The 15684-nt window shown below is 40.5% G+C and overlaps 1 protein-coding gene across 1 annotated transcript in view; it reads right to left on the bottom strand.

The window, feature by feature from the left end:
• plekhg5b (pleckstrin homology domain containing, family G (with RhoGef domain) member 5b) overlaps positions 1-15684 on the bottom strand; it is a gene marked incomplete at its 3' end in the record, with an annotated part of 59752 nt that overhangs the window by 13605 nt on the left and 30463 nt on the right. The window contains exons 3-8 of the mRNA XM_079679384.1: positions 13554-13695; positions 11003-11102; positions 10742-10799; positions 10303-10394; positions 10075-10211; positions 6406-6572 (exon numbers count right to left, since the gene is read on the bottom strand). Of these exons, the coding sequence (XP_079535510.1) occupies positions 6406-6572; positions 10075-10211; positions 10303-10394; positions 10742-10799; positions 11003-11102; positions 13554-13695 (696 nt within the window). The remainder of the gene's footprint in view (positions 1-6405; positions 6573-10074; positions 10212-10302; positions 10395-10741; positions 10800-11002; positions 11103-13553; positions 13696-15684) is intronic.

Raw genomic sequence — 15684 nt, 5'->3', positions numbered from 1 at the left:
AGTCCCCTGTGTATAACGTTTTTTTTTTGCTCTGAGATGACGTCACATGCCTCTTCATAAGAACCAAAAATATCCTGAGCCCTGATTCTGTGGAAGAAGGACTTCAACATACCAAGCAGGTCAAAAGAGTCTCAGCTACTTCAGTGTATACAGGGGGATGCAAACTTTAAAGGGGCTTATTACGCTCACTTTCAGGTTCATATTTAGTGTCTCTACTGGGACATGTCTCCATGCTTTAATGTTCATAAAGCCCTTTCTCATACTGCCTGTACTGCAGCACCTCTTTTCACCCTCTGTCTGAAACCAGACCGAGATATTTCTTGCGTCACATTTAAGATTTTAGTTTTAATTTATTTAGTCAAATTAATGCTGCAGCAAGAAATAATTAGCTGACAGATGTAAAAATGTAAAATACAGGATGTTAAATTGTTTTTGTTATCTCAAACTGAGCTATGCAGGTTAAAAGTTAACTTGTTTGAAAAACAGCTGATATTGAAAAGGCTTAGCAGTGGCAACATCGGAATTTGTCTTCAACCAATCAGAGAGCTTGGCCGAGGCTCCCTGTTGTAAAATAATCAATCTGGATCATCAAAGCTCTCCGCAGCCTATCACACCGCTGCCAGAAGCTATAAAATGTAACATGCACGCAATAATACACTTGAAATACCTCCATTTTAAAAGGAAAGAGTAACTCTGTACAGAGAGACGGACAGGACTTGGCTGTGTTTCCTCTAAAGCGCTGGCACAAGCCACGCCATGATTCCGGTCACTAGGCAAATATCTTTGGGCAAAGTCCGCGTATCCATAAAAAGCATGAGTTTAATGGTGAGTGCCGAAGCTGCTGCCATAGAAACTCAGAGACCCGATCGCTGCCAGCATGTCCAAGTAAAGCTTTTGTCCTCCAAATAGCTTTCATAGAATATGGGCTGGCACCCAACATGGATCACAGGCTTTCTGCTGTTGAGTCTGGTACAGACACACGTATCCAATAGACTTCAACGAGCTTTGTTTCGTTGGCAGGAGACACTCGTCTGGGTCCAGGAGTCAAATAATTTACGAGTCATATTTACCAAATAGCTTTACAAAGACAGAGAAATGTGAAATAAGAAATATGGGGGGCTACAAATCCACTACGTTCTTTTCAGTTTTAGATTATTTACTTGATAATGAATCAAGTATTTAGTCTACAAAATATCAGAAACATTCAACAAATGCACCTAGCAATTTCTCAAGAGTCCAAGAGGACATATTTGTGTTGCTTGTTTTGCCTAACCACTTGTCAAAAACCTAAACATATTTATAGTTTAGTAACATAAAAGAAAGACCACATATTTCCTGCCTATTGATCCCATCGAGCCATGTTTTAAGTTAATAACCAACTTTCTGTTTCAAATAAAAATGGTTGTCTGATAAGTTTTTCGAACAAAAACGTAGAAAATCTTAACTGGATTGAATATTTTCCTTTTCCCTCATCCACAATCTGTTGGAAAGCAAAGGTGAGCATGTCTCTAACATTACGTAAAATGTTTACTCTGAAATACACTTGCCTAAGTTGCATATTGGTACATGATTAATATTATAAAGTGTACGTGCTAGTCCTGCTTTAGTGCCCTACATTTAATTCTGTTAAGATTTGGAGCCCTATAAATAAATAAAATAGGATAGAGTTGGTTTGCTTTCAAAGTACTGTTAATGTCACAAAATTAAATTGAATGTGAGTTCATAGAAACTTTCCCACTCTAGCAGAAATGTGTGAAAACAGACTCCTAGCTTAAAACTCTGTACAGTAAAACGTAGACAACCAACGAAGGTCATACTAACCTAAACCTATTTTTCAGTGGTTTCAAAGTCTAATAAACTATGAATGCAGATGAATCTTCTGCGGACTACAATGGACTGTCTTATCCCTACAGATAAGGCAAGGCAAGTTTATTTATATAGCACCTTTCAACACAAGGCAATTCAAAGTGCTTTACAAAAAATGAAAGACATTAAGAAAATGGCATTTGAAATCCGTCATTAAAAAGAAAAGATAATAAAAGAAACATTAAAAGAAAAAACACATGGATAAAAGTTACAGTGCAGTTTAAGATGTGAATAGTTCAATTAAAAGCAGCGGCAAAAAGAAAAGTCTTTAGCCTGGATTTAAAAGTAGTAAGAGTTGCAGCGGACCGGCAGGTTTCTGGGAGTTTAAGTCGTGAGTAACTCCATACAGCCACACTGCAGGATGCTAGAGGACACACAGTCAGGAAGAGCTCAATGTACACTGAACAAAAATAGAAACGCAACACTTTTGTTTTTGCTCCCATTTTTCATGAGATGAACTCAAAGATCTAAAACATTTTCTACATACACAAAATAACCATTTCTCTCAAATATTGTTCACAAATCTGAAAAAATCTGTGATAGTGAGCACTTCTCCTTTGTCGAGATAATCCATCCCACCTCAGAGGTGAGGCATATCAAGATGCTGATTAGACAGCATGATTATTGAACAGGTGTGCCTTAGGCTGGCCACAAGAAAAGGCCACTCTGAAACATGCAGTTTTGCTTTATTGGGGTGGTCTGGGGGGGTCCGAAAACCAGTCAGTTTAACCCTAGCCCTAACATGTCACCCATTGAGCATGTTTGGGATGCTCTGGATCGGCGTATATGACAGTGTGTTCCAGTTCCTGCCAATATCCAGCAACTTCGCACAGCCTCAGGGTCTGGGGGGGTCCGAAAACCAGTCAGTATCTGGTGTGACCACCATTTGCCTCACGCAGTGCAACACATCTCCTTCGCACAGAGTTGATCAGGTTGTTGATTGTGGAATGTTGGTCCACTCCTCTTCAATGGCTGTGCCAAGTTGCTGGATATTGGCAGGAACTGGAACACGCTGTCGTATACGCCGACCCAGAGCATCCCAAACATGCTCAATGGGTGACATGTTAGGGTTAGGGTTTAACCCTAGGGTTTTCGGACCACCCCCAGACCCCCCCAATAAAGCAAAACTGCACGTTTCAGAGTGGCCTTTTATTGTGGCCAGCCTAAGGCACACCTGTGCAATAATCATACTGTCTAATCAGCATCTCGATATGCCACACCTGTGAGGTGGGATGGATTATCTCGGCAAAGGAGAAGTGCTCACTATCACAGATCTTTTCAGATTTCTGAACAACATTTGAGAGAAATGGTTATTTTGTGTATAAAGAAAATGTTTTAGATCTTTGAGTTCATCTCATGAAAAATGGGAGCAAAAACAAAAGTGTTGCGTTTATATTTTTGTTCAGTGTATGTTACCAGATCTCCAACACATGAATCAGCTTTCATCAGAAGGAGCACACCACTGCCCCCCTGAGGCCTGAACTCATCACTGACATCTCTCTCTATCCTCATCAACATTCAAAACATTAAGTGTGGGTAAATTGGGTACATGTTTGCTAGACGCACTGGTAAAAACAAATCTATTCACCTTAAAACATGGTCACATGTCTGTCTTTTACATGATAGTACATTAGCTGCAATGAACAATAAAAGGTATTGATATCAGTGGTACGGGCTTTGGTTTGGATTTGTTTGTATCATGGATCTAGTTTGTCAAATTTCCCCCAATTCATGCTTGTATTGCCACCCAAAAAGACTTGTAATTTGTAAGTATTGACACTACTTCTGTGTCTTCCCAAACAGTACGTTTCCACACTCATGCTAGAGGGCACACGGGTGACGGCATTATGATGATTCAAATGTGAGCGATTGTTGAACATCTGGGGATAATAAACATCGGTGACGATATAGCAATAATAAAACAAGCTCATCTAAATATTTATGTGCCAAAACACAAATCACTGCTTCTACCGGAGCCAGTGTTGCTAAGCAGCCGCGTTGTTCATCTACTCTTCAGTGACAATGCTGTCATGCAGAGGAAGTCATTTCCATTGTAGATTTCAGTAATGTTTTAATTAAATATTCAACCGGTGAATTATGTTACCTTTGAAGAGCCGGCCAAAACAGGCAGCCCATCAACATGAAGCTGTACGAAATATATCTGTAACAATCCCAATATCTTTTAAGTCTTTAACAAAGCAACATTATAACATTTAAACATGAGTGGATTTCCTACTTTTCAAATGTTTCCACTGTTGAAAATGCTCTTTGCCAAACATCGATTGACAAATCCTATCATCACACCTATCATTAGTCTGCTTTTGTTGAAAACAGGCCCCAATTATGACAAACAGATTAACTGCACAGTATTTTTCCACTTTGTGTGAGCCAGTCCTACACGTCATCAGAGTTTTTGGTAAAAACATTGGTTGTGTACAGCTCTTTATTTGATGTGGGTAAGTTTACACATCGGAAATTCCCCTTAACGTTAGCCATATTTGCTATTAGTTGTGTTTGATAAAACATATTGGTGTCATTCTTTTAGCAAAATATGTATGTATATAGCCATTGTGAATTGCAAGTGAATATATAACAATACTTTTTATAGACTTCGTCTTAAACTGAGAAAGTTTGAAGCATAAAAAAGGATAGTGTTTTTAAACCGTGTCATGATGCTAACGTTAGCTTAATTAGCTATTAAGCTAAAGCTAACAAAATGGCAACGACAGTCAATATTTCAGCTAGCAAAATGTACAGCTGCCAACTAGAAATGAAAAACCTACTTTTGTGTGAAATGTAATTGGTCAAAAATGTTTTAAAAGTTTGGATGGTAAATCCGTAAAGATCATATGCATTACACAGGAATGGAAAGCTTGACACACTTAGCAACTAAGCGGCCTGGGGTAAAGTCAATTTGTCAACTTAGCGGAAGAAAAGCCAATGTGTCCTCGTACTAAAACTAATCTAAAGTGGCACGCTGACAGCTTCATCCTCTTTAGGAGCTAAAACTGCTTCCCATGTCCCACAGACGTTATGTGCCACAACATGAACCTGGTGACCGTCTGCTCTGTTTCCATGCTCCACGTCTGGCAGCATGGCAGATCTGGACCGTGCAGGACACAGTGTGCCTCCCCGCGTCTCTCATCGGTAACAAAACGCCCACTTCCTGTAGCGGCAGGAAGTGGCACAGATTGTTCCTGAGTGAACTCGTCGTCATATCAGACTCGAGGGGTTTTCTCTGCAGCATGGACACACACGAGTGTTCAAACAAAAGACACACACACACACACACACACAGCCGATAGAGTGAAGAGGAAATCCAAAAATACATTCCCAGGGCTTTGCCACGCAGATAAAGGTAATGTAAACACGATGAGGTCATGGTGGGATTACAATGAGATACTACACTGGCACATGGGAGGGAAAGAAGAGGAGGTGAAGTTATGGAAAACCGTAAAGGGTGTGGCAAAACAGTGTGAGTCACTGGGTGTGTGTGGTTTTAAAGGGGTGGTTTATTTTGGTTTGATGAGTCTGAGAGACAGTTATTAGCTGGAGCGCCACATTAAAGGTCCCCTGTTTTTCATCAACATATTATAGGCCTCAGATATATACAAAACATGTCTCTGAAGCTCAGTCACTTCATAACACCACAGATGGATCGCGGTAAACGCTCTAAAGCAGGGGTGTCAAACTCAATTTCATCACGGGCCACATTGGCATTATGGTTGCAGTCAGAGGGCCGGTTGTAACTTTAAGACTATATAAAAATACATATATAAATATTTGATATTTATAAAATAATGTATTATATTACATTATTGCCTCTGCATTGGATTATTATCTGATAGGGTGATAACTTCATAATTAACTACGTCTGAAAGCAGAAGTCTAGGGCAAATAACGGAAAGTGTCTTCAGTGCGCATGTCACAAAATTGTTTTAAAAGAAAAGTCAAATTCTGGAGGAAAGAAAAGTCAAAATCCAAAAAAAGAAGTGAAATTTGAAGAAAAAAAAAGTACAATTTTGAAGAAAAAATGTCAAATTCTAAGAAAAAAGTCAAAAGAGAGATGCATTGTGGGACATGTAGTTTATGGGCAACGTGCTCCTGTAAATCTGCATGTAAACGTATAATAAACATATTATATTCTTTGCAAGTTCTTGTGGGGCCGCATGAAATGAAGTCACAGGCCGGATTTGGCCCCCGGGCCTTGAGTTTGACACCCCTGCTCTAAAGTGAAGCTCCACTACACTAAAAAAGAAAAAGACAAGGCACAGTGTAATGCCTGTTAATAGCTTGCCACAGGCATAGCTCAGTTAAAATAAAGCACAGCTGTTGAGCAATACATTTTTATTGCATGTATATTTTTTTATTTGTAAAAATTTCAGTTAAAGCTTAAAAGAATAAAGGTATTTTTGTTATCTAAACATTTGACCTCTTTCTTTTACAATTTTGGAATTGAAACGGGGAATCGATAAGAACCGGAATCGATACATTTCAAACGATACCCATCACTTTCGTGTTCGGGAAGATGAAACTCACCAACAGATCCACGTTTTCTTTGCGTCCCAGAGAGCCGTGCTCCACCCTCTCGCTGCCCGGGGCGAGGATGTACGGGCTCTGACCTTCAGAGGGCTTCATGTTGGGCAGGCTGAGCGACCGCAAGTCCTTCACCCCCTGCTCCACCTTCAGCTCATCCCCTACCCGTGCTGAAGAAAAAACAAGGAGGTTTAACGGTCTGGGGAAGAGACTCTTGTAAAATATACACAGCCCTCAGATCATTATTTTTCTCAGTCATTTTAAATTGACTCCAAAGGTATTGGACGTTAAATCCATTTATAATCTCTTTTACGTATTGTAGAAGAAATAGAATGATTGAACCAGTAATCAAATACATTTTGGCCACTTGAGGGTAGCAGAAACGAGGAATTGACATAAAATCGACTGATATGCCAAACGTATTATGTAACTGTTAATTCACACATCCAGCAGATACAGAGAAACCTTATATTTAAAGTGAAGTTCAGTATTCATTTGTCTGTGTAGCTGCGAATTGCTTACCCACCAGCTGGATGCTAACTTTGTCTGTCTGCTGTTAGCTGCTGGCCATGTACAAGGCATACTTTTTAAAGCTTTTCCCCTGAAACAACGCTATAGGAGCAGTGACAGTGAACCAAAACACAAATGTTGCGGGACTTAAAACAATGAAGTGAAAAACAATAAACAGCTCCATGTAGCTAAGGGAAACTGCAGATAACACCATTTTGTGGCTTTAATACTACAAGTGACACATTTTCACCCAAAACGTGTTATGTTATCCTTTGTCAATACGGTACATGGCCAAATTCATATTTGTTAAAGCTTAGGGAAAAGAAATAGATCGGATTGAGTGTCAGCAACATAGGAACAGCAGAATAATACAATTTCTCAGTCATAGTCGACTGAAAACCTGACCACGTGTCGAAACAGCTGCGGACAGTTTGACCTCTGTCTTTCCGACAGCATGTAACTCCAGACCGCATGTGGGAGGGTGACAATTTCAAAAGAAAACAATTAGTCATGGCATGGGATCTCTTTGATGGGCGGCTTAAATGGGCTTTTGATCCCGAAACGGCAGCAAGTGTAACTGCAGCGGTCGCAGAGCAGAGGCAGCGCTCCCACTTTCCACTGCGGCATCATGGGAAAGCTGGCATCATCATGCTGCGACTGCATTATTACATAGGGAGTCAATGACACTTCTGGAGAGGATTGAGCGGTAGTGGAAGTTTTTTTTCTTCTTCTTGTAGTTCTGATAACTTTCATAGCATACAGTTCACTACTTTATTCTCAGAGTCAGAAATGTGGGTGAGAGAGGAAACCGTTCTCCGCCATCTGTCCTGCTCCGTCATTGTTAAAGGCCACATACAAGAATGGTGTGTCTAAAAATGACAGGCTCCCTACTTTTTATGAACAAACGCTTTTTAAAAAAAACACCTGTACGAACAAATGCCAAACTTCATTGCATCTGATCAAAAGGTGTTAGTCTGTGGAATAACTATGAAACTGAAATATTGTACAAGTCTATCTAAACTGAAAGTATTATTTAGAAACCAAATCATTAATGGTTACGAAGAGGACCTGTAAAATCTCCTTTGTTGTTATTTCTTGTAATTTTAAAAGTAATTTATTTCTGATTGTTTTGTCAAAAACATGTCGCTGATGACGATGATCTAATATTTTATTTATAAGAAAAATATATGCTAGCGGGGGTTGGACCAGAAACGTTTTTTTAAGCTTCTTCTTGCCCCTGTTGAGCATGACAGAGACTATTTGAGAATTATTATTTTTTATTTTTGTTTGTTTTTTTGTTATTATTATTATTTGTTGTACTTTGTTATAATTATTAATTTGAGTGAGAAGGAAAAAAAAAAAAAAAAAAAAAGAGAATATATATATATATATTATTGTTGAATGTTTTTGTTTCTGACATGTTCAATAAACTGACTAAAAAAATCAATTAAAAAAATAACGTCTGTTTTCATTTATTCCACCGGGTTAAAGTGTATCTGTTTGTTGTCTGTCGTTTAACAAAAATCCAACACCTCAATGATAATCTTTAACTAATTAGAAATAAGTTAGACATGCAGCAATGACTAATTTGCTTACGGCAATGTTGTTAGTCATTTACAAGGAAGAAGATCTGATTGATAGCGTGAGAACGTCACAATGAGCAACATTTAACATAAACCCCGTGTGAAAATCTCACTTTTATTGAAACCATTTAGTTGACTAATAGAATCAGGAAATAAAAGGAAAAAGACATTAGGGGGTATTAAGTAAAAAACACATGTCAAATCAACAACAATATCAGAGTTCAAAGTCAAACATGGGGAATCTTTAATAACACTTTTAAACTCCTTTGACTAAATGATTGTTTGACAATATAACAAATTATATTTTTAACAAGCCTACTTAAAGTATATAATGGCTTCTTTAAACATGGACCCACTGTGAGTCATTTAAAGTCAGAAAAACGGAGAAAATTGTCTTTGAATGGAGAGCTTCTGTGCAGTAAGTTAAATATTGCATTTTCTAATTTGCTTCAATATCCTTTACTAAGTCTCACTGCTACGATCTGGCTCGTCTCTCCCCCTCAATGCGAGTCTAATAAAAACGCTGCCTTTTCTCAGAAGTTAGATTTCAGACACAGTCGTCAATCTGCAGTTATAAATCAGGCTTAACGGCTGCATGTAAGAATTTACTCTCATATTTTATGCCTCTAAACAGGAACGCCTCAAAATAGATGTTGGATGAGCCCAAATACGCAATTTTTAGAGCAGACTAAAGGTTATGCTTAACGCCTAAAGCAGGGGTGGGGAACCTCCGCCCTCCGGGCCGTATACGGCCCGCGAGAACATTTGGTACGGCCCTCGAGGTAATTTATAAAACACACGCAAAAAAAAAAGAAATTCAAGAAATCTAGACCGCAAAATAACAAGTGAGTGCCTGTTTTTCCTGGCCAAGGTCAGGGTCTTTGAACACAACACGAGCCTAACGTGTCATCACGTGGTATATGTCTCGTCTGACAGGGGTGTAGTTCTAACGGAGAGCACCAGAACGCGGTTCCGGGCCGGGTCTATCGTTCATTCCAAGAATATCCATAAAGAAAAAAATCTGCTTACAGTTTTGTTTCATATGGGTGTTGAGAGATGTATCCATAGATCTATTCATTTTACTCTCAAAGTGCACCAGATTGATGCTTTTAACTTCAACATTAAAAAAAAAATTATTTGGTCAATAACAAAAGTTCATATCAATACTTTGTTATATACCCTTTGTTGGCAATGACAGAGGTCAAACGTTCCCCCCCCCCTCACACTTAAATCATGTCCACATGGATATGAAACTAAATACATTTGCGTACATCTTGTGTCCATATCTTTCTGTTTTGGAGGTCATGCCTCGGTGCATGCATGTGCGGGTCATCATGGTTAAATATCTGGATTAAGACGTTGCTTTTTCTTTGCACAGCATGAAAGAAAGGCGAAATGAATGGGCTGTGATTTGAGTTTTTTAAGCAGACGTTGAGTTCAATCATTTGTACGGCCCTCGGAGGATGTTGTAAAAATTGAAATGGCCCTTGAGAGGAAAAAGGATCCCCACCCCTGGCCTAAAGGATAGCCATAACATATATGTATATTATATAAATATGATTATTGGTGAAGTTGTTACCTTTCACTTTGAGGTAATGTCCTCCGAAACGGTACGCCTCAAAGTTGAGTGACAGCGGCGTGTTGGACTGATCCAGGAACAGGTCGACCCGGCACAGCTCAATGCCGTTCCTCTCAAAAACTGGACCCAGAACCTCTCTGGTAACACAAACAGAAAAAATCAAACTGTTAATTATGGCGCATATCAAACTCACGCAATATCTTTTATGAGTCTGATCATCTCTGTTACCTCAGGGTTTTCTTTTTCATTGCCGGTACAATTTCCGTGTTTATGTCCACGTTGAGATCAAACTTGAGGCTGAAGCACTCCTTACTGGGGTCCTGCAGGGGGAACAGACTGTTAGTTTACACAGGTGGGGGGATGCATGTGTTCACTCAGCGAGTCCACAGGGGGGGCTCCTTTTCACGACACAGCCTGCAAATACCATTATGCTATATCAGAATAAAGGTGGCTGCGTTCTCTTTGCTCACCTCTGCCTGTATTGTGCACCGTTTATGAGAAACCGTGTTAATTCTGAGTCACAAAACAAGTGACAGATAGTTAATCCAAGATAAAGATAGTCTTTCCGGAGAATAACCGTAGACTAATTCCAGGAACAGACTGTGGTTTCATGGGGGGGGGGGGGTGTTTTCATGCTGCACCCTGCTTCCTGTGTATGATTACTTACATCAGTGTGTCGTCTCCGTGGTTTCTTTTTCAACTTCATTCCCCCTGTTTTACGCTCCCTGCAAAACAGTTACACACATGTTATCACACGGTTTATACTCCCAACATCTGAGGAACTGCTTAATGTGACTTAAAAAGAAAGCGATCAGGAGACACACATTGCATGGCTGTGATTTATCCTTCGCTCTGAACAGACATAACTCCACTGACAGGCAAGGCTGACACAAACACTAGAAGAACATAACAAGAGGGGGTTACCGACCCGCGGTCATTGCTCCCATCTTCCTCTTCCTCGAGGTCGGAGGGGGGGCTGGTGCGGGGGGGACAGGAGCGCGTCGACACGTTCCGAGCCAGGATGGAAGCTAAAAGTCAAGAAAACACAGCGGTCAGTCCCTCTGTTGGAACAAAACTACGACAACATTTAAAAATCAAGCTTTTAAAAAGGATCCCCAGAAAAAACATACATTAACAGGTTTCCTCCGATAACTCTTGTGCTATCTAGCAAAGCAAATAGTTGTGTTTGATTTCTGCCAGACTTTGATCCGTTTGTTTCCATGGAGGATATTTGCATTTTGATTGTGGGTGTTTACATTACATTTAAAAAGTGTACTTGTTGTTCTTGTATTATGATCCTTGGCTGTCCACTTAGGGTGACCAAGTGCCCCGTCTTGTCTCACACATGTAGCCGCCGCCCACATTTGATTGACCGTTGCCTGATTAAAACTTGGCTTTTATCCAATGGCTGTTCAGAAAACAATAGAGCACTATCATCATTAGCCGTATCAGATGTCAATCAACAAAGAAATGTGGTGTGGGGTCATTCCCTGTGTTTGTTACTTTTGAGTTTTTTTCAATCAGGCATGGAGGTGAATACGATTTGAAGCTCACAAGAAACACTTGTTGCAGTAACATAAAATAGTCTTTGTCCCACATGTGGCTTGTTGGCACCCTAGGTCCACTGATGGTGTCCATCACAATAAACATCCAAAAATCTGCTTGGAAATCTCCAAAATAACTCCAGAACTTTCCTGAGAATCATCATATTTTTATGTTTTCTTCAGTATCAAAGTATTAAAGTCCACGGTACGATATTTATCGCGATATTGAAAAATAAAGGGGAAAAAAATGTGATTTTTTTTTTTAAATTACATTGTTTTTCTTTATTAAATAATAAATCTGATTTGTACAGCATTTTAGTAGGATAGTAGTATTTTAAAGTGTCAGCAATATAATAATCAGACCCTGCAATAGAATAAATCAAGTTTCACTTTAGTTTTTCAAGTGACTCAACTCTAACTCACTCACTCACTCACTCAGCATCATCAAGGTTATGTTTTAGGAATATGAGCATGTCCACATTTCCCGGTGGAAGCTGGGATGTTTGGGCGTTTACAATATCCCCTGCTGTGGAAAAAACTCTCTTGCTTGGTACTGATGTTGCTGGGACAGAGAGATATGCTTTGGCCATGGGTGACAGCAGTGGGTCAAACTGTGCATTGTCTCTCCACCACTTCAAAAACAATACAGTTTTTGCCAAGAAGGTGAGGCTTATTGACAGGGCGAGATATAAATATACTGTTGGTACTTGTCAATGTCTCTAGGTATGTAGATGTAGCCAGTCCTTTTGTGTTATCTGTGGTTTTATGTTCATGTTGTAACCTACTTGCTGCCATGTTGGACAGGTCTCCCTTGAAAAAGAGACCGATGATCTCAATGGGACCATCTGGTTGAATAAAGGTTTAAAAAAAAAAAATTATTTAAAAAAAAAAAATTATAAAAAAAAAAAAAAAAGATTGCGGTAGATTTAGTTAGTCTCACGACGGTATTGAGAGATTTATTTACCGCGATATTCGATATATCGTTACATCCCTACTGCAGACGCATGGGTACGATACAAACGAGAACTGTTTAAACGTTTAGTTGTGCCAGTTTGCCTAATGCAGATAGAAATACAAGCTTAACACAGCGTTCAAGTTGTACACAAACTGTTCTTCTCTGAATAGTTTTCTGATGGACTTTTTCCTGGTAGAACATTTTACCAATAAAAAACGTTCACAGTACGGTCTGTACATTACCCGGAGTAACCAGATTACTTTTTGATGTGGTGAGGACAGCTAATGAAATGAAATCAACCCTCATTATGCTGCGGTGGATGCTGAAATCACAGAGACAAACTGTGCAAGGTCACTTAAAACTAGCCTGGTTCCAGATTTCGGATTATCTGTCCACATCTAGGATTTGAACAGCAATTAAAATGTGTTTTCGATTGAGCAAACTGAAGGCCATTTATGTCAATTGCGGAAAAAAACAAACAGCAGACCAGCCAGGGCTTTGCAGGAAGGATTAAGAATGATGTTGTCATCTTTCTGATACATCCATGAAAAGAGTAGCTTTTTAAGAGTTGAGTATAATCTACTAAACAGTAACACATATTCCCCTTCTCCCGGGAAATCTAAAGTAAATTGCGCACAGCGAACCTTAACTCATATTCTATTTCCACTGAAAATGACATCAACTGGATGGATATGTGAGCCGCTTCTGACACAATAAATTGGCAAACATGAACAGAAAGTGAAAAAGTGAAACCAAATGGGATCACAGCAACCCTTAAATAACAGTAAAGGTTAACCTTAAATATTTCAGACATGTATTGAATTATTACGGAGGTAGAACTTGATTGGTAGTTTTTGCCTTTTTTAGACAAGAATAAAAACCCAGTGTGATATTTACACAGTGAGCTCCTGTGATGAGGCAATGGGCATGACATCATTGTGAGAGAGGGATTACCAAATAAAGAAACAGTGCACGTCTACCTTGAGGTTGTAAGTCAAAGCGGGGGTGTCGGTCAAAGTGCATGTTGTCTGTGTTCTCCGAGTGGCTGCGTGAGTCACATGACTCGCACAGGTGAAGGGGGCTTTTGTTATTCAGGTCTTGGCAGTCTGGGTGATGGCAAACCTAAAAGGGAGAAAGAGAGGCGGGGGGGGGGGGGGGGAAGAGAGGACAAGAGAAAGTCAGATCACATAACTGCCAAGCACACAAGGTCCCCGCTGTACAAACATTTTAAAAGACTGAGCCAAAGTGAAAATGGCAAAACACTCGCACATATTTAAAATAAACATCCCCTGCTTGACTATTGTTTTTCTGCCACAGTTAGACGACCGCAGAGGCTGCCACTGGCATTCCTGAGGTTTGGTGACTCCCAGCTTTACACCGTCTGCCCCCTCTGTGGGGTGACGGCTAATGTAATTAAAGTTAGATTTCCACCTCGTGTGCAGATCTGGGACCAGCTTAGCCCTTGTGTAATCTAAAACCCTATCCGAGCTGTGGGACAATAAAACCGACCACAGGTCAGCTTCCAGTCGGCGACGCGCAGCAGAAGGCAGCAGGATTAAGGATCTCTCTCTGTCTAGGACCAGACAGATCAAACCCCCCCCCCTCCCCTCCCCCTCCCCGATGCTCTTTCCTTCACCTCAGGAGTACCCCAGGACTCCCCCACAACTCCTCACTCCACCCCGTGTCGACATCACCCACAACCCGGCTCAGGAAGCGAGGATGTATGAGGAGATACAATGGAGCTCCAGCTAATGTACTTCCTGTCATTGTCTCCATGGACGCTGGAGGAGCAGTGTGTCTGTGCATGTGTGTTTTAATGTGTGCACAACAGGGGTTTAAAGCAGTTAGGGAGTCTAGCTTTCAAGTAAACACAACAACTATAGAAATACAGGAGGTAGATGTCATCTCCTGAGAGGACACTGTCATATTGGCTCGTCTGAGGTATAAGATGCAATTGACTAATGTTATTGCTGGCTGGTACTTTTTTTGCGATACTTAATACTTTAAAAACACTGTTGTAAAAATACCACCATGTAATATATATACTTCTCACTAAATACCACTGACTTACTGACTACATTATGACTTTATTTACATTTCTATCTTGGATGTGTACTTGCCTCTTTATTTAATCTGTTAATGTTTCATATTTTCTTCTATTTGAGTTGGTCTTATCTGCCCTGTCCCCTTCTCTGTCAAACTGTAAATGTCCTCACTGTGGGACAATTAAAGGATTTCTAATTCTGCTCTAACATGCTCTGCACTGCAACATGCAAATACGAGTGGGTAAGTGCTATCTGAGTGGGAACCCCGATTTCAATACAAAATGACGCTCTCCATCCCCGCTCCTGGTACTCTACCGTAATATTCTGCAGATCGGAGCCGGAGTCTTCCCCACTCCTGCAATTCGGCTCCATATCCATGCCAGGAGGCACCCAGCCAAGACCCCAATAAACATCCACCTCGCTTCCCTCGCTGGCCGGCTAATTCCCTGTGCAGCGTGCCCCCCGTCAGACACACCGCTTTATTAATCCACTCCTCTCAATGTCTAGCCAGGTATAATCACAGATTTCAAGGAGCGGGTCGCAAGGCTTGGGGAGGACAGAAGGAGGGAGGAGGGGTAAGGTTATGGGAGGGTGAGGAGTCCCAGTGAAGATATAAACCCAAGACAGGAAGGAAGGAGGTAAAAAAAAGAAGGAAAAAGGTCCATCCAGAAGCTTTTCAGAAGTACAAAGCCCCCCTAATCTTGCAGCCTAATTGGTGCCTGTGCTCTGTCAAAGCCATCTGACGGTCCTGCAGAGATTAAACAGCCTCACCACGAGCTCCACAGACCAGGGTCTTCTACTCTTTTCCTCTCTCTCCCTTTCTTCTCTGTCCTCTGCCACTTCCAACCCAGACTCCTCCTTCCTCTCAAGCACAGAGGGTCAATATACCCAGGCAGAGCCCCCAAAGAGAGAGAGGTTTTAAATAGAAAGAGACAGAGGGACAAGAGTCAGAGAGGCTCAGTTTCTCACTGTGAACATGACAGGCTCTCCTCCAATAGGCACCACTGCATTAAAGGATTATTCCAGTTTATTACAACTAACGTAATTGCTTATCTTTGGACACATT

This window comes from Notothenia rossii, assembly GCF_949606895.1.
Source record: "Notothenia rossii genome assembly, chromosome: 4".
NCBI classification, from domain to species: domain Eukaryota; kingdom Metazoa; phylum Chordata; class Actinopteri; order Perciformes; family Nototheniidae; genus Notothenia; species Notothenia rossii.
The sequence above is the reverse complement of the archived record's forward strand: the minus strand, read 5'-3'. Positions and strand labels throughout refer to the sequence as shown.